Here is a 20,579-nt window from a genome sequence, read left to right on the forward strand (position 1 = left end):
TTGGGATCATCCCCATGACTTGACATATGCACTAGTGTGGTCTTCTTCTTCTTCTGGTGATGGATGCAAAGTTTTTTATTTTGTTATGGACTTGTATATATGCAATGTTGGAGAATTGTTTTAGTTGGAGTGCATCTATATGCACAAATTTTTATTTTTGTTCATATTATGACTCATCCTCAATTTTGTTATTGGAATATGTAGTAAATAAGACTACATATTTTTTTGAACGCTAAATATTATGAAATGTTGAAACACCATGTGAAAGGGTAAACATTATGAAATATTGAAAGACCGTATGAAAGGATAGATATGGAACATATTATGAAATGTTGAAACACCATGTGAAAGGGTAAACATTATGAAATATTGAAACACCATATGAAAAGATAGATATGGAACATTTTAAATATCGTATCATATAATAATTTTTATTTTAAATATCGTATCATATAATAATTTTTATTTTATTTTTACGAGACATTATTTTTATTTTATTTTATTTTTTTACAACAATTCTCATTCTAATTTAAAAAATATAAAATAAAAATAAATGATTGCAAGTCAAATCCTTCTATAATCATTACCCAAAAAATGATTGCAAGTGAAATCCTTCCATAATCAACACCCCTCAAACCACTACTCTAAATTGCCTCAGATTTAATTGGACGCTGCGTGATAGCCGCCGCAAATAATGCACGTAGAGCAAGGCCCTACACACTTTATCCTATTCTAATACGGGAGATAAGGCCAATCAATAACCCGGCTACTCCTAGCTTCGAACCATTAATCTATGATTCAATTCGCAATTTTAACGCCACAGAAAGCTCAGAATGGCCGCATGCTCTTCAACACACTGTTGCCACATCTTCCACACCTCTGGCGGATTGAATCAGAAGGGGAGAACAATTACGGTTGTTAATAGTCATGTTGGGCTAAGGGCTGGCAGATTCTTGATTGGTCAAGGAAATGAGCTTAAGTTCAAGCGGAAGGTGACGAGGGAGAACCTGCGAAATAGAATTGTGTGCGTGAAAACAGATGCTGAATCGCCTGCGCTGTCACGTGAAGAACAAGAATCCATAAAGGTTTCGTCTAAATTTGTGCTGGTTGTCGGAGGCACTGGCGGAGTCGGTGAGAATTTATTTAACTGTTTATTTATTGACATTGAATTTTAAACTATACTTCCACTGTATTCATTTTTTTAAATAGTAATGGGTGAATTGGTAATTTGGGAGTACTGTTATGAAGACTGTTTTGGACAAGAGCATGATTGAATCACAACGGCTGCAATTATGATATTTCAAAATTTTCGGCCTCTTTTATCATATTCAAAATTTTGCCACACAAACTAACAAACTAACATGTCTTAGGAAAATAAAACCCAGATGAAGAGGAATTAAACCCACTAACTACCTCAATTGTGAAAAGTATTATCTTACCTTTACAGTTCAGCTGCATTCCTGACCAGGAGCAGCAAACTGAATTATCCTCAAGGAAGCCCAACATTTTGTAATTTGCATGAATATATTTTCCATCTACTTGTAATCTATACCTGTCCTATCCATCTGTTTTCGTATCTCAAAAATATTGAAATTCAAGATACCTGGGTGTTCATATTTAATAGACCTGATACATTGCTTGATTCAAATGACCGTGACCCAAAATGCTGGTAAATTCCCAACCCCACATGGGTTATCCAGCACTTGTCTCGCCTGAGTGTATATATCCTTGTGCTATTTTAACATGAGCAAGTGAAATTAGAGAATATCCTCCTGGTATGACATAGGGCTTTTACTCAAATTAAGCATGACTCAAATCTCTTCTGTCTGTATTTCGTTTCAGTTTCTGAGTATTTTCAATTATATCAAATATCTTTGTGTTGAAATTTTGAGCTTTTCGCAAATCTTAACCTACAAATAATTAATTCAAGACTACTTTTTTCTTTGCAGTAGAATAACTTCTTTTGGCTATTAATAGAACAATATGTAGTATATATAAGGTTTTGATAAGAATAAAGCAGCTGCAAATGCAGGGGCCACAAGCACTAGCGAAGCTCACGATTTGGCATGCTATTTTTTTTCCAAAGAAATACCTCACAGAAAACCTCCGCCATCTTCCTTGGAATTTTCTGACGGAGGCAGATAAACCGCCAGCTGCAGAGGTGACTGGTAACCCCAGACGGTCCAATGGGAATGAATTCCAAGACCTTTCATGGAGATTGCACTGGAATGTCTTATCAATCGGGCTAACCCTTGCAACTAATTGGGCTGGCTGAAATACAAAGTCTTAACAGTAGATATACACAATTCCATGAAAAATCAAAATAAGGCCCTCAAGGCCCAAGCATAAATACATGAACATCAAGTTGCCACAGGTACGAGACCATCATTGGGTGGTGGATCATGGCCCTCTGGGGTTGGCCTCCAACCAGTCTAACAGGGATGGACTCTACAATAATCAATTGTTGGGTTCACGTGAATTCATAACCTCTAAAATGAAAAGAGCTCAGGAATTTATCATCCTGTTGCATTGGTGGGGAAGGCCAATTCTGTCTCTGTTCATGCTCTCTTACCTTGTGACATGGCCTACCCTTGGTCGTTGAGATTGCCAATTACGTTGATTATGACGGGGATGCATTAGGTGGTCCCTGCTCATATTGCAAGGGGCCCATTCCCGCCTAGATTTTCGGTACCTATATAGTGATTTGCAAGGACAAGCTCATTTAGATTACAGGGTTGTTAACCCATGAGAAATACCGAGAATCCTCCATCTTATTAAATATAGCATCATTTCAGCTTTTCCACATAGAAGCAATATTTCACCTTTAACAAGAAGCCAAGTAGATTAAAGTCTAAAACTCTATAGGCTAAGGGAGACTTTTCCCAAAAGAGCAACTCTCCAAGAAACGGATGTAGGGAGAACCTGATCACATAGTGACCTGATCCACCCTTAGGCAAACTTAGTAAGGGGACAAAACCAAAAAGTGTTTTAGCATTTCAACATGTCCACAACTAAGGACATCTTGGATCTTGAACACCTAGAGTGAGTCTCCCATGTATAGATTGACTCCCCATGGTTATGACCACGCAAAGATTTATTTTCTAGGTTCCAACCTTGGTTTCCACATGATTTGTAGCTAGAACAATGAGATATTTTGCTTAGACTTGAGCCTTCATATTTGTTTTGGCATCTATAGGCAACACTCTATAGCCATCAATAGCTTGTACTTAGTGAAAGCTTTGAAATTGTTCTCTTTCCAATCTTTCCACCAAGCACGGGGGCTAAAGATCTGACTTGTGGGAGAAAGCATTAGGAATCAAACTTTAAACATTGTCAAGGGTAACCTTGTCGAGATTGGACAGTTCAACAATTCTCTTTAATTTAGGTCAAGAAATTCAATCCCTCGTTTAGCTGTCATTGAGATCATTGGCCGAAATAATGTCTTTCTTGTAAAACATAAGGGATGGGAATCAAGGATGTTGGGTTACCATCCTCCAATAATAGAGCCCACCATATGTAGTGATCATTGAAAGATACGCAGTTCTTATTTAGAGATATCACTAGGTCAACAAGGGCTTAATGGACTCTTGGGTCTTCCAAATACTTTGGGAAAGAAAGGATCCTCTTATCTTGGCCATAATAGGTGTCATAATAAGACATTAAATAGTAAGACTATGATACGATTTTCCCCCAGAGGGGGCACCTACTGAAATAGAATTCCTTAATAGTACCTTCTAGGCCTTTTACAATCCAAGGCTGGAATCTCCCATTTGCAACATAAGGCTTGAGCCTTGTTAATGCCTAGGAGCTTGCCTACTTGCAAATTTGGAGGGTTAATGACTAGCACATTGTATCAAGTTGGAGGTTTAGAGCAATGTTATCAGAACTGAACCGATGTCTGAATCAGAAAACCTTGTGGACTGGGACTTTATTAGAACTGGACCGAAACCGGTATGCCAAAAACACATAAAATATTCAAATTTTAAAGAAAAACATATATATTCATGTGTTCATGAGAATCCAAACCATTTATACACAAATATGCAAAAGTTCTCATTGATATAGCAAGTAATAGTGCATTAACCAAAATAGCACTTAGTAAAAACATCGTTGAACCAAAATACATCATGAAGTAGGCTCTAAAAGGCCTCTATAGTCCAAAATAACATGATACTACAATACTACAACTACAAGTGCTAATTGTCATCATTAGAATCATCCTCCTCCTCATCCTCATCTACAGATTGAGTACCCTCCAAGTCTGTAATGGGATTATGTTTTGATTCCCCTGCCCTGAAGCTGGTACTTTTGATATATCTTCCTCTGCAACCTGTGGAGGTGGGTCCAAGTCCAACCAAGAAAGGTATTCATTGTCAAATGTTGGTGCTTGACTCTTGACAACCCATTCTGATGTTGGATCAAAGTCACCCAAGACAATGTTGCTTGATTCAGGGGTTTTGTTCAGCAATTGGTTGTGCCTCAACCTAAGGTTGTACTGAACATAAACCATGTCATTCAACTACTTTTGCTCCAAACAACTCCTCTGCTTATTGTGTATATGCTCAAACACACTCCAATTCTACTCACACCCTGAAGTACTACATGTATGGCTCAATATTTGAATTGCAAATTTTTACAATTGAGGGCATTCACCACCAAAATGTTGCCACCAATAGGTTGCAAAATGGATGGAAGGCAAATAAGTATTAGCAAATGACTTTGAAACTTGGACTCAACAATTGCAAATTGAAATGAGTAATATAATAATTTGCAAATTTTGATAGTTCTTACCTAGGGGATCCCTTGCTCTATTTCTTACAACCATAGAAATGCCAAAGTTACCGATACTCTCAATGAAATTCAAGAGCTTGTTATGAATTTGATCTTGAGTCTTGGGATTTGGGACCATGCGCCCAATGCATTTATACAATCCTCCTAGTACCTCCCCATCTGCCTCAAAATTTCTAATGTAATGGTGATTCGAACTTAAATAGGAACGCAACAAATTATAGATATAACCATAAATACAGAGATGCAACATAAATAACACTTCATTTCATTAATATCAAATACTGAAATAAGCTTACAAACAGAATGGAAATAAACTAGCTCGGGCGATGTTAGCATATCTCTGAGAAGAGATGTGGCGGCTAAATGCCTCTAAATTGTGTTACAATGAGGCTCGAAGGTCTATTTATTATTGAGAAACAATGGAAACCCTTAACATCCAAAAACCTAACCCTAGGAGATGAAGCGCCAAAACTATGGGCCTCGTGTGGGTAAATTGGTACATCAACTTCCCGGGATCGTAACTTTGGCATACGATCTCTATTTGATGCACACAATACCTCGCTAGAAAGATCTATCTGAGGACTACAACTTTTGCATGGCAAACAATAGTCGAAGACTTATGTTTGCTTTGGTTTTCCCAAAAAACGCCGTTTAGGGCCCTCAAAATGACTTTGGAAGTTTAGGATTTGAAGAGTTGCCAAAAATAGTAAACTATGCTACAATTAAGGAAATTGAAAAACCGAAAGAGACAGTGGTGGGGGTCCAAGTGGAATAGGTGGGTGGCCACCAACATCCACCTGGATCAGTCCTCCCCCCTTAGGAAGCAATGGTCCCCATTGCATTGAGTGCTTCCATGAGATGGGGAAACTTCTGCTGAACTTGGTCCTTGGTGAGCTACTTGCCTTGGTGCAGGAGTTGGCTAGCTTTGACAACTCGATATAGTTGGATCTTTTGTTGGCGAGTGTTCTTGATTTGTGTGTCCATAATCCGATCAGTTGTGGCCTATTCCATGCAGTCTGGGTTTAACTCTGTTGGTGTGAGCTATTCTGCAATGTCTGATGTGTCCAGTAATGGTGGAAAGTATGGTCAAAGGCGGTCCACATTGAACACTGGGTGCAAGCCAAGGAATGGGGGAATGCTGAGCTCAAAAGCATTGTCTCCCACAACCTTGGTAATGGTGTAAGGATCATATCGAAGTGGTCTAAGCTTCCGATGGGCTCTGGTAAGGCGTTCTTTTTGCAAATGTTAGGGTCCAACCCTAACCCCCTTATTTATGTAATAGGATCAAGTCATAGTTATAGTTAAGTAAAGAGTCAATAAAGCTCATATTAATAATTGTAAGTGGTTAACCCGCATTTAATGAAGGGACCACAGTTAGTTGCAAATGGGCCATGGTATTAGATAGATGGTATTAATAAGAACCATGGTATTGCATGTATGAATCCTATATAAAGGATAGAGACTTCCCTCGAGGAGCATGGTGTTTTATTTTGTAATTGAGCTCATCTCTATTGGAGGTTGCCCCTCCGAAGAGGCAAGTGAACATTGCTTTTTGAATAATAAAATACTTGCTGTTATTTCTCATTGTTCTATGTTCTGGGTATATTTCTTTGCATATTTGCTGTTCGGGTATCATCTTGCAGGTTAAGAGCATAACAAGTGGTATCAGAGCGCTTTCCAGGGCCGGTGGGATCTCCAATTTTTAGCAATTTTTTTTTTTTGGCTAGAGACGTGTTTCGGCGTTTTTAAACCACGGGATCTGTTGTTGAGCGCATAAACCTACAGATTTTGGGAGGCATGCACACAGGAAATACAAGAGGTGTTCACGCTTGTTGGACTCCCTTGTAACCCCTGTGGGTACCCCTTCGAGTAGTAGCGCATTAGACAGAACCACGCACAGACTGTCTTCCAAGTACCCTCTGGGTATATCTGAAGCCCTCTAGCTCCCTTGAAACCTCGCCATAGATAAACCGTTGGCTGTCTTGCTGCTACAGTACACCGAGAACAGCACTTGGGGAGATTACTTGCACGTACGATAGGGTAGTCGGGTTGTACGGCTAAGGGTACGGTTGATCCTCCTTGGTTAGTGCCCTGAAAGATTGGGCTGAGTATTACTGTTAGACCCTTATGTATATTGCGATCTGTAGCCCCCGACACTCCTGGAGACCATAGTTCCCTTCTCTATCTCTGGATCAAGCATCATCTTTTCCAGATCAGATCTCGCAAGTGCGGTTTTGTCGCAGCAGCAGCAATTAGTTCCGTCGTTCAGATCTATCAGATCAGCCATTCAGATCTATCAGATCCATCATATCCGCCATCCAGATCTAGCAGTTTGGGCTCTGTAGTCGTCGCAACAATCAGATCCGCCATTCAGATCTGACTAATTGTGTGGGTTCCTATACCTGGGCGTGATTTTCATAGGACTTTGGGCAGCATTGAATTTTCTGGGATTCAACCACTGCAGTATTCCTAAGCAAGGCCCCCGAGATGCTTATTAGAGACTTAGCCCATAAGAATTAGGTCGATGAGCTGAGCAAGGTGGTATCATTCAATTGTTAGTGCAAAAAAATTTCGGGCGGTCCCAAATTATGTAATGACCCACTTATAGTAAATTAAAATTTATAAATTTAAATAAAATTAAAAATTAAATCATTAAAATAAAAAAATAAATTTTATTTCAAATTAAGATATTCAAATAAAATAAAATAAAATTTTCTTTATAAAAATCAACACGTATCATAATTTTGACACAATGATGAAGGATGTCGGTAAATGGCAACTTATAAGAAGGAAGGGACGGTTGGAGACCGGGGGGTAAGAAAGGAGGAGGAAAGTTTATACACAGAGAGTTTGTTTATCATCAGGAACAACTGGGCCTTGCTTGTTTTGAGGTTTCTGGGCACGGGGGAACAGTCTGCTTCAACTGAGAAGTTTACTGGACTGAGTAGCAAGGTTCTGCTCAGTTTGGCTAGGTGGTTTCGGTCTTTTGGTAACCGAAGCAGGAGTAGTTTGAGGCATCATCGACCGTAGGATTACAGGTAAGTACTTTCATTGGTTCTGTCAATTAAATTTATAAAATTCAGGAATTTTTATTACAGGATCATGATGTGTAATTTCAGAAGCCTTTACTGTCTCTGCAATCGTTGTAATATTCTGTTATTTCATATTCTGTTCATAAGGAATAGTTTTTAAAATTATTCACAGTTCTTACAAATTTCAAGTACATCGGATCGGTGCATGGTACAAACTAGAGCTCAAGCTATGGCCAATGAGAGGATTGAAAACCTCGAATCACAATTGAAAGATGTACTGTTGCAAAGGAAGAAATTAGATGAAACACTCTCAAAGGGCAAGATGGAGGAACGCGCGGAGGCATATATTGGCAATGAAAACATTGAGGGTGAGTCTAGTCAGTCTCTTCACCTCTTTGGCACCCACCAACAATCCCAGCCGCGACCACCCAAGCTGGACATGTATAAATTTGATGGCTCTCATCCGGCCACATGGATAGCACAAATAGAGCAATATTTCACACTGCTCACATCATGGATGATGCGACTCAGCTTAATGTGGGTAGCATGTACTTGGACAATGAAAGATGGCAATGGTGGCAATGGCATCAACATTGCTATGGAAGGCCCTTGACTTGGCATACATTCAAAAAAGCTTTTATGGATTGATTTGACCATGAATCTAACTTTTTGGGTCGTCTCACTAAGCTCCGACAAACAGGAACAGTGAACGAATGTATTACAGCCTTTGAATCCTTAGCCTTCTGCGCAGGAGGTCTACATGATCAGTTCTACTTGGAATGTTTTGTCAGTGGTCTCAAAGAAGCCATACAAGCCCACGTCCAACTGCAACACCCTATCTCATGGCTGGATGCTTGCAGGATAGCTCGTGAAGTAGAACATGCGTTAGCGGCCCAATCCAATCGCCCAAGTTTCGTAGCCAAGGGTCACCCCACCCAGGCTCAAAGCACTACCAGACACTCAAGGTTCAAAAAGTGTCACCAACAGAAATGGCGGAAAGAAGAAAGCAAGGATTGTGTTACTATTGTGATGAGAAATACTCCCCCGGGCATAAATGCAAGGAGCCCAAATTCTTTCAAATTGATGCTATTGATCACAGTTCATCGAAGGAAGCCCCACCACTTGAGGAACCGGAGGAGGAAGAAGAGGACAACCAGCAGGACAATGTACCTGAAGAACCAATTATCTCATTGCATGCTTTGGCCGTGATTTCTTCTCCCCAAACTCTCAAAATCAAAGGTTTTATTAAGCATCGCCCAGTAGTAGTCTTGATTGATAGTGGTAGTACACATAACTTTATCCATCAAAGAGTCATGGAAGTAGTGCATTGTTTTGTCCGAGCAGTTTCTAACTTCCAGGTCCAAATTGCTGATGGGGGGACAATGAAATGTGAAGGCCGTTGTGAAAATGTCAAACTTCAAATGGGGGATTATCAGTTAAAGACCCACATGTTTGCCATACACATGGGAGGGTGCGACATTGTCTTAGGTGCTGAATGGCTTCGCACACTTGGGCCAATCACAATGGATTTCCAAGAGTTATATATGAGCTTTAAGCAGAACAACCATACACATACCCTCCACGGACTCCAGGCGGGAGCTCCCTCTATCATCAGCTCACATTGGATGGAAAAATTGTTAAAAAAGGGCCACCATGGAGTTATAGCCCAATTTAATGCCATCCAGGCCTTCGAATCCAATTCTCTTCATATTCATCCTGAGATGCAACAGATCTTAAACAACCATCTGCTAGTCTTTGACAAGCCTCATGAACTTCCACCCTCGAGAGGGGAACATGATCATAGCATTACTTTGGTCCCAGGGGCCCAACCACCAAATGTGCACCCATATAGATATCAGTTCACCCAAAAGAATGAAATTGAAAAAATCATCAAGGAACTCTTGGGAGCAGACGTCATCCGTCCCAACATTAGTCTTTATTCATCGCCAGTGGTCATGGTGCTCAAGAAAGATGGGGAATGGCGTATATGTCCAGACTTCAGGGCCCTCAATAAGTTGACGGCCAAAGATAAATCTCCCATCTTGGTTGTCGATGATTTGCTGGATGAACTAAATGGGGCTCAATTCTTTACTAAGCTCGAACTTCGCTCGGGCTATCACCAAATTCGCATGAAAGAAGTAGACATTCCAAAGATTGCTTTCCGAACTCATGAAGGCCATTATGAGTTCCTGGTCATGCAATTTGGTCTTTGTAATGCCCCATCCACTTTTCAGAGCCTTATGAACCACCTGCTCAAACCATATCTCAGAAAATTTGTCCTTGTTTTCTTTGATGACATTCTCATCTACAGTCGCACCTAGGCCACACATCTTCAACATGTAGATTTGTTCTAACAACTCCTCCGCAAGCATAAATTATTTGTCAAGATGTCCAAGTGCTCTTTTGGCATGGAAGAAGTTGAGTATTTGGGCCACATTGTGGGGCGTGAAGGTGTCAGGGTGGACTCCAAAAAGATCCAGGGAATGCAGGATTGGCCTCAACCAAAGACCTTGAAGAGCTTGAGAGGATTTTTGGGTCTCACAGGCTACTATCGCAAATTTGTCTGCAATTATGGTTGCATTGCCAGGCCCCTCACTCAACTCCTCAAGAAAAATTCATTCCTCTGGAATGATGAAGCACAACAGGTTTTATAGCTCTCAAACATGCCATGTGTTCCACTCTAGTCTTAGCATTACCCGACTTCACCAATTTTTTTGTGATTGAATGTGATGCTTCTGGTACAGGTATTGGGGCGGTCTTAATGCAGGAAGGTCGACCCTTGGCCTTCATGAGCCAACAACTAAGTGGGAAGAATCTGGGACAATCTACCTATGAGAAGGAGATGATGGCCATCTTACATGCAGTAGATACCTAGCGACCATACTTATTGGGGCGACGTTTCCAAATCTGCACAGACCATCAAAGCCTTAAATATTTTTTGGAGCAACGCCTATCCTCGCCACAACAAAATAAATGGCTCGCAAAAATGCTGGGATATGATTATGAGATCATTTACAAGAAAGGGTGCGAAAATATTGTAGCAAATGCGTTATCCCGCCAATTTGAGGAGGAAAGTACCCTGCTCGCAATTTCCCTTCCCATTCCAGAATGGATTGAAGAGGCTCGCAAGGAATGGTTTTCACATCCCTGGCTCTCCCAACTCATTAATCAACTGCAGGCGGATCCAAATTCCACAGCGGGCTACTTGTGGCATGATGAGATTCTTCGCTACAAGGACATAGTCGTAATATCACCAACATCTACCCTCAAAAGCCGCATTTTGGCGGAGTTGCACTCATCTCCCACTGCATAACATTCAAGCTTTCAGAAGACGTATGCTCGCACTCGAAGATCATTTTTCTGGACAGGCATGAAAAAAGACATTCTTACTTTTGTAGCTGAATGCGACGTCTGTCAGCGTCACGAAGGAGAAACAGTCAAATCCCCAAGCACATTACAGCCCTTGCCCATCCCGGCCTTAATCTGGATAGAGGTTTCTATGGATTTCATTACGGGTCTTCCAAAGTCAGGAAACAAGTCAGTCATCATGGTGGTTGTGGACAGACTTTCTAAGTATGCTCATTTTTGCGCCCTACCCCACCCTTTTACACCGGCTTTGGTCGCTCAATTTTTCATGGATCAGATCTTCAAATTGCATGGCATGCCCACTTCCATTGTGTTTGATCGTGACCCGGTCTTCACCAGTAACTTTTGACAGGAACTCTTCAGACTACAAGGTACCCAACTACAACTCAGTACTTTCTATCATCCACAAACTGATGGTCAAACTGAAGCAGTCAACAAATGTCTGGAGACCTACTTTAGGTGTTTCACTTCAGAAAAGCAACATCTCTGGGTACAGTGGTTACCTCTAGCTGAATGGTGGTATAACACCAACTATCATGCCACCACCAAAATGACTCCATATGAAGCAGTTTATGGTCAACTCCCTCCTTTCCTTACTTCTTATATCAAGGGATGCTCGAAGGTACAAGCAGTGGATCAACTCCTATAGAATCGCACAACCATGCTGGCCCAGATTAGAGAGAATCTTCATCAAGCCCAAAACCGCATGAAGCAACAGGCAGATCAACATCGCTCAGAACGCCAATTTCAAAAAGGGGATCAAGTATTTTTGAGGTTGCAACCATATAAGCAGACATCACTCAAAGACAAGGGTTGTCAGAAATTATCTCCAAAATTCTACGGACCGTATCAAGTACTTCAGTGCATTGGAGAATTCGCCTACAAGCTAGCTTTGCCACCCACTGCAAAAATCCATCCAGTCTTCCATGTCTCATGCCTCAAGAAAGTGATTGGGAACCATTGCAGAATTCAAACCAGTCTACCTGAAGTGGATGAAGAAGGGTCAATCTGGCTCCAACCTGAACAGGTTCTTGACACACGAGAGCGGCACCTGCATGGCCGCACGATCAAGGAAGTCCTCATCAAGTGGAAAGACACCTCTCCGGAAGATGCAACCTGGGAACCAGCTACTATCCTTCAGCAGTTTCCGCAGCTTCAGCCTTGAGGACAAGGCTATTCTTATGGGGGAGGGCATGTTAGGGTCCAACCCTAACCCCCTTATTTATGTAATAGGATCGAGTCATAGTTATAATTAAGTAAAGAGTCAATAAAGCCCATATTAATAATTGTAAGTGGTTAACCCACATTTAATGAAGGGACCACAGTTAGTTGCAAATGGGCCATGGTATTAGATAGATGGTATTAATAAGAACCATGGTATTGCATGTATGAATCCTATATAAAGGATAGAGACTCCCCTTGAGGAGCATGGTGTCTTATTTTGTAATTGAGCTCAGCTCTATTGGAGGTTGCCCCCTCGAAGAGGCATGTGAACATTGCTTTCTGAATAATAAAATACTTGCTGTTATTTCTCATTGTTCTATTTTTGGGTATATTTCTTCGCATATTTGCTATTTGGGTATCGTCTTGCAGGTTAAGAGCATAACAGCAAATGCAACCAAACTTTGTTGCCCTCCTGAAACTTGTGTGGCACCCGATGTTGATCATGTCGTTGCTTGTACTTGGAATTTGACTTCTCCAAGATGTCGTGAACCTGCTAGCGGATGTGTTGGATGCGTTCAATAAATCTGGTTGCTTTATCAGCCTCGGACAATGCATGTATCGATTCTCTCTGTGTAGTCGCACGAGGCATGGCAACATCAATCAAACACAATGGTTGAAATCCTAGACTCACTTGAAAGAGACTGCTACCAATCGAGCTATGGAGAGCTCTTTTATAACTGTGCTACAAATAGGGAAGACTCTCATCCCAGGTTCATGGATGCTTGGAGTTGTACATGCAGAGTATGTGCACTATCATCCTATTGACGACCTCCGTCTGGCCATCAGTCTGGGGATGGAAGGCAGTCGACTTGGTGAGCTTGGTGTCCAATAGTGTTCAGAGGCTTGACCAGAATGTGCTCAGGAACCTACTATCTCGATCTGATATAATGGTCTGCGGGATCCCAAAATGTACCCACACTCGTTCAAAGAAGAGTTTGGCAATGTCCTCTGCTGTGATACTCTTCTTGCAGGCCGCCAATATAGCCATCTTAGAAAATTTGTCCACGACCACAAATACACAATCATTACCATGCTTGGTAGAAGGGAGGCCAGACATATAGTCCATGGAGATGGATTCCCACGGTTGGCTGGGAGTAGGTAGAGGAGTGTACAGGCCTTGCTTCTTGATGGTTGGCTTGGCGATGGTGCAAGCAGTGTAGGATCTGATATATTTCCCAACATCTAGTCGAAGTTTTGGCCAATAAAAGTACTTTTGTAGTACAACCACAATTTTCTCCACACCAAAGTGTCCTGCGACTCAACTGTAGTGCACCTCCCAAATCAGCTTGGCACGCTTGCTTGAAGGAACACAAAGGTGGCCCAGGTAGCATAATAATGCGTCTTGGAGGTGGAAATCAGGAACTTTCTTTCCATCTACTAGCATCTGGTATGTGGAGGCAAACTCTGGATCATTTTTGTATAGTTGCGGCCATCTAGAGGTCTCGTGGCCACAAGAGTTGAGAATAGTAGTCAGTGCTACAACTAGGGGCCAGTTGAGGCAGTCTGCAACATTATTGGTGCTGGCCTTTTTGTATTTAATGTTCAAGTGGAATTATTGCAGATATGTAGACCACTTCTGATGGCAATCGTTTTGCAACTTCCCTTGTGTTTGTATAAACTGAAGAGGTCAGTGATCGATGTGGATGACTGTCTCCTTCCCCAGAATGTAATGCTTCCATTGCCGACAAGCCTGCATGATGGAATGCATCTCTTTATCATAGGTGGGGTACTTCCGAATTGTATCGGAAAGTGTCTCACTATGGTAGGCCATTGGATGCCTGTGCTGGGTGAGGACTGCACCAATAGCATAGTCTGATGTGTTTGTCTCAATTTCAAATGGTTGTTGCAGGTTTGATAGTGTGAGTACCGATGCAAAGTAGAGGTGATGCTTCAACTCAACGAACGCCTTCTATTGGGACTCAGACTAGGAAAATTTTGCTTTCGCCTCACCATTGGTAATTTGACTCAAAGACCAAGTGATATGGGAAAATCCCAACACAAACCTCTGATAAAAATTTGCAAGCCTAAAATGCTGCGAAGTTCTATTAGAGTGGTCAGGGCTGGCCAATCCCGAATGTCTTGGATCTTAGTCGGATCCACATGCACGCCACGCTCATTTATGATGTAACCCAAATATTGGACCTAGCTCATGCCAAAGGTGCATTTCTCCAAGTTGGCACACAGTTTGTGCTGTTGAAGGGTTTGAAGGACCTGCTGAATGTGTTGCAAGTGTTCTTCCCAACTCTTGCTAAAGATGAGGATGTCCAGATCAACAAACACGAATGAGTTGGTGAAGGGTCGCAAGTTGTCATCCATTAACCTCATAAAAGTAGCAGGGGCATTTGTCAACCCAAAGGGCATAACCAACCATTCAAAAAGGACTTCCTTGGATTTGAAGGCAGTCTTCCATACATCTATGGGCTCTATTGGAACCTGGTGATAGCCAGACTTTAGATCGATCTTGTTGAAATACTTGGCCCCTTGAGTTGGTCCAGAAGGTCATCAATCCATGGGATTGGATACCTATTCCTGACAGTGATTTTGTTTAGTGCCCGATAATCAATGCAGAGCCTCCAGGTCCCATCCTTCTTCTATACAAGTACAATCGGGCTCCCACAAGGCAAGGAACTTGGTCAGATGTGCTCTTTTTGCAGCAACTCTTAGATTTGTAGCTTGATCTCTTCATTTTCCAGAATGGAGCGACGATATATCGGCCCGTTGGGTAGAGGTCTAAGTTACCAGGAGACGGATACGGATCCGGATCCGGATACGGATACGGATCCGTTGGATTTTTGAAAAGCCAGGATCCGGATACGGCGAGGATATGGCAAGTACAAAAATATATAATAATATTTTTTGAAATTTTAAAAAGTACATTTGATGTTTAAAATCAAAACCATTCATGAATCACAACATTAGAACTAAAATTATTGGACAATTTCGATGCATTTGCCTCATACAAAGATGATAGTAGTAAAAACAAAATGAATATTTCATCAATGATCACTTTATTAATATGATAATATAGAGTAGGTGTGTCGACAAATCATGAAATGGGTCTACATCATCATCATCTACATATTGCAACTCTACATCATGAATAGGCGATCGTGCATCAGGAATGTTAGAAGTTGTTGTAGAAGTAGGAAGTGGTTGTGCCTTCGTTGCTCCCAATCTGTTTCTCTTTACCAAATGGATGAAGCCATATGTACTCCAGTTCCTCTCAGCTGATGAGGAACTGGCAACCTGTGATAACAACCTCGTGGCTAGAGTTGAGAGATAAGTGCTATCCCCACCATGGAAGCCCCACCAAGTAATAGGATCCATATGCCCTCGATCATCCATGGCTAGTGGATCTGAAAAGATCCCAGTGGATTGTACAAATGCTCCAAATTCCTCACGTACTTCCTTTGCAATTCCAACTTCCCTATAGATTTTCCTCAAAGTTGTCTTATATCCCTGTACCACTTCAGAATCTTTGTTTGGAGCTGCTCTACCAGGTAAAGACAATATTTTGGAATGGTAATATTTGGGGTGTAGTGCATATGCCAAAAGGTGTAATGGCGTGGTCATTTTGTTCCACCTTTTTGTAACTATGTCTTTCACTTCATTGTAAAATACTTCAAAGGGGTCATTCTCACTTGCCTTGATAATTTCCCGTATTTTCTCCAACATATTATCTATGTTTTCATAGACTTCCCCCAAGCAAGGCATATCTGTGTCAAATGCCCTAATCATGGTTAGAATTGGTTCTGTGAACTGCAAAAGGTATTGGACCTTGTCCCACCATGCATCATCAAGAATGATATATTTTATTCTTTGTCCTCTATCAGAAGTTGAAGTCCTCCATGATTCCCATAGAGGGTCAATGACCGTTGCCTGTAATGCTTGTCTGACCTCCAAAAGCCTCTTTATGACTGAAGTGTGGGAAGCAAAACGAGTTTCGGCAACCTACATAAACATATTGAAAAGTAAAATCTTAAATCAGACATAAAATAAATTGAACATTAAAATTCAGAACTCATAATGCATAACAATGATTAAAATTGGAGTAACTTTAGTAGCTCAAACTTTGCAAAACTCCGATATATGGCTTGGGACATTGAGTGATTGGTGATAAACATTTGGATCTCCTTTAATGCTACATATATTTCATTGATCCACTCAATTTCACCAATCTTGGCTAGCATAAGGTTCAATGAATGCACTGCACATGGAGTCCAAAATATGTGATTGTATTGACCCTCCACAATCAGGCCTGCTGCTCTACAAACCTTTGCATTGTCTGTGATAACTTGGACAACATTTTGTGACCCCACACTTTCTATTGCATCAATAAGAATTGTCGAGATGAACATTGCATCTTTTTCCACTCCACTGCAATCAATGGCCTTCAAAAACATTGCTCCTTGGGGACAAATTGCAATAACATTAATTAAAGGGCGATTTCTTTGGTCTCTCCATCCATCAGAAACGATGGACACCCCTGTTTCTGCCCATGTATCACGGATTGATTGTAATTGTCTATCCACAAATTTTCTTTCTGATGTTAACAAAGTGGTGCATACCTTTTCATACCCGGGGCTCTTGTATCCTTTTGGTGCTTCATTAACTGCTTTAATCATTTGTTGCCAATAAGGAAAGCGCACCAAATTGAATGCTAGGCCATTTGCATAGACGCAACGAGCAACATGCTCATCTGCAACTTCTCTACCCTGGTTATTGAATGCTGCCTCAAGAGGTCCTAGAGTAGACCTTTTATTACTTGTGAGAGCTGGTGTAGATGGCAATGAAGACTTGGTTGTAGAGGCTTGCACAGGGAGTTTTCCCTTGCTGAATTTCCTATCAACAACATCTTGCAAAGATGCATAAAACTTAACTTTTGCAGGACTCAAACCTGTCCCAGGTTGGCCATTTGGACCATTTGGACCATTGCATACTAACACACCTGTGTTAGTTTGCCCAGTGAGATGGGCCTTCACCCTAGTGTATGAGCCATTTCGAATGCTATTGCATTCACTACATCTCCATTTGTACGAACCACCACCAGAGTTTTTGCCAAGAATTTCCACATACTGCCATAAAGGAGATCTTGGATCTGTATTGACATTTATTCCTTCACTCGATTCATGTTGTAATGGTTCCATGTTTATCACACCTGTGTTGATAACCAAATAAAATTAATAAAATTGTCATTCTCAAAACAAAATTCTAAATTGCTATTCCTAATATAGAATATAAAATTACAAAAAAAATATACATAATTTAAATATTAATTAAAAAACAATACACATATTAAATAATTGATATAATTATTAACATAAAATTACAAAAAAAATATTAAATTCTAAATTATTATTTTATAATAAATAATTTAAAATTTAAATAAATAAATAATTATATATATACATAATTTAAAAACTAATAAATTAATAAATATTAATAAAAAAACAATACACATATTAAATAATTGATATAATTATTAAAATAAAATTACAAAAAAAATATAAAATTCTAAATTATTGTTTTATAATAAATAATTTAAAATTTAAATAAATAAATAATTATATATATATACATAATTTAAAAACTAATAAATTAATAAATATTAATAAAAAACAATACACATATTAAATAATTGATATAATTATTAAAATAAAATTATAAACATAAAATATTTTTTTAATTTTTATTTTCAACTTACAAGTTACGGCTTTTAATTTTATTTTTAACTTACGGCCCAATTTTATACTAATATAACCTATGGCCCATAACGCATAAAACAAAAATATAACCTATGGTCCATGAGTCGTAACGCATAAAAAAAAATACTATGATTTTTAACCAAATAAAACTTACCGCCTGCAACTCTGTGGGCTGACCCAAGACGCCCACAGCTGTTGCTCTGCCCGACACACGACGCGTGCGGAGAACTGGACAGTGGAGACACACGACGCCAACGCTGCCTCGATTCTGTTCGACCCACGACGCTGCACAGAGAACGCCACACAGCTTGACCCACGACGCCGCACAGAGAAGCCGCACAAATGCCTGCTCTCACACGCGGCACAGATGCCTGCTCTCCCACGACGCTGCCAACGAGACTCGCCCACGCCAAAATCGATTTCACTGTCGCCTTTTTATAAAATTCCTTGCAGCTAAACTAGGAGTGAAACTAGAAGTTAAACGATAATAAAATTTCAATTAGCTGAGTTGGATCAGCTGTTAACTGAGGATCCAAACCCACTTGAACTGCGACATACATTTTGTTAACTGATCGTATGGATCCCACCGTATCCATATCCGTACCAGTTTCGGATTCGGGGATCCGAGGTTTCACCGCTTGACCCCCGCGGATCCGGTAACGTAGGTAAAGGTGTTTCGGGAGTTAGATCGATCGAATGCTTGACCTGACAATGCAAGGGTACCCCTCTGGGTGAGGAGAAGATGTCCCTATATTCTTCCACGATCGTATCCACCTGCTTCTGTTGTGCGGAGGAATCCTTCCTGGGCGCCATGGATGTGGCTACGATCTTCCCCTTTGAGAGCAAATAAAAAAGAAAACAAATTTTCCAGTCTAGGAGATGATCTTACTGCATTGCTTAGCAGAGATAAAAAAGATGGCAGTAGGTGGGGCTACCTCTGGTATCCTGTATAACGTATTACCCAAAGAAATAATAACAAAGCGAGGTCTAAACTCATATACAATATTTTGCTTCCATAAGTATGGTTGTCCTAATAATACATCACAAACTTCAAGAGGAGCAACATCACACAGTTCCTCATCCTTGAAGGGCTTGATGCTATAGGGAAGGTGACATTGTTGGCTGACGTGAAGATCTCTTCCTTGGTGAAGCCACCCGATGGTGTAAGAGTGCGGATGTGATGTAGTTGGTAGGCCCAACCGCTTCACGACCTCTGCTGAAATGAGATTCTTTTGGCTCCCACTATCGACAATGAATTATCGCGGAGAACCCTTCACTCACATTTGTGAGTGGAAGAGGTGTTTCCTCTCCTTTGGATCTTCAGGCTCAATCTTATGGATCTTGGTGGTGGCCACAGTGGCACTGGACTCTGTCTCAATGATCTGCTTCTCTTTGTCATTCCCCTTGTTGGGTTTTGACTCAGAGTTGGAACATTCGTCTGATTCAGAAGCCTTCAGCTCGACCACCAGTGACTTCTTGGCTCGACACTCAATTATGTTGTGAGTGGGGCTCTTATGGAACTCACACCACTTTCTCGTGTCCTTGTTTTCGTGGTGTTGTTCTTTGCTTGCGACTTCAGCTGGTTATCTTGGGTCGCCTCGCCTTGGCTTTGTCCTTTGTTCTGCGGTTTGGGGGCACCTTTCCCTTACTTTGGATTCGTAGATCCAAAGTCTCGTTTTTTTTGTTTAAAATTCTGCTCAATCTTGATAGCGTATCAGTACACCATGCCGAGCGAGATGTCCAGGAACTCCATCTTGTCCTGGATGTACCTGTGTAGACAGCCGTGGTTCTTGACTACCAAATGCCGCTCAAAATCCTTGATACCCAGCTTTGTGCGAAGGGTATGAAAAACATTGGTAAACTCTGGCATGTCTTGGTCCCTTCCCTGCCGCAGCATGGTCCACTTTATGTATTTATCCTCATAGCTCCCGACAAGGTAGTACTACTCCTTGATGGCGTCCTGGAACGAATTCCAAGTGGGTGCGGCTGAAAAAATAAGGGTGTACTTTCATGCCTGCTCTCACACGCGGCACAGATGCCTGCTCTCACACGCGGCACAGATGCCTGCTCTCCCACGACGCTGCCAACGAGACTCGCCCATGCCAAAATCGATTTCACTGTCGCCCTTTTATAGAATTCCTTGCAGCTAAACTAGGAGTGAAACTAGAAGTTAAACGATAATAAAATTTCAATTAACTGAGTTGGATCAACTGTTAACTGAGGATCCAAACCCACTTGAACTGCGACATACATTTTGTTAACTGATCGTACGGATCCCACCGTATCCGTATCCGTACCAGTTTCGGATTCGGGGATCCGAGGTTTCACCGCTTGACCCCCGCGGATCCGGTAACGTAGGTAAAGGTGTTTCGGGAGTTAGATCGATCAAATGCTTGACCTGACAATGCAAGGGTACCCCTCTGGGTGAGGAGAAGATGTCCCTATATTCTTCCACGATCGT

General features: G+C 41.0%; 1 protein-coding gene across 2 annotated transcripts in view; it reads left to right on the forward strand.

The window, feature by feature from the left end:
• Nucleotides 1–736: 736 nt before the first annotated feature.
• Nucleotides 737–20,579, forward strand: part of LOC149226739 (uncharacterized protein At5g02240-like) — a 94,783-nt gene continuing 74,940 nt past the window's right edge. Inside the window, exon 1 of one of the 2 annotated variants that reach the window (XM_089377581.1) lies at nt 737–1,131. In XM_089377581.1, the coding sequence (XP_089233707.1) occupies nt 834–1,131 (298 nt within the window). In that variant the 5' untranslated portion in view covers nt 737–833. The remainder of the gene's footprint in view (nt 1,132–20,579) is intronic. The other variant, XM_089377582.1, reaches the window with a different exon arrangement.

Source organism: Pinus tabuliformis, chromosome J, assembly GCF_031772625.1.
Source record: "Pinus tabuliformis cultivar Carrire ecotype Pingquan chromosome J, CPIR1, whole genome shotgun sequence".
NCBI lineage: Eukaryota > Viridiplantae > Streptophyta > Pinopsida > Pinales > Pinaceae > Pinus > Pinus tabuliformis.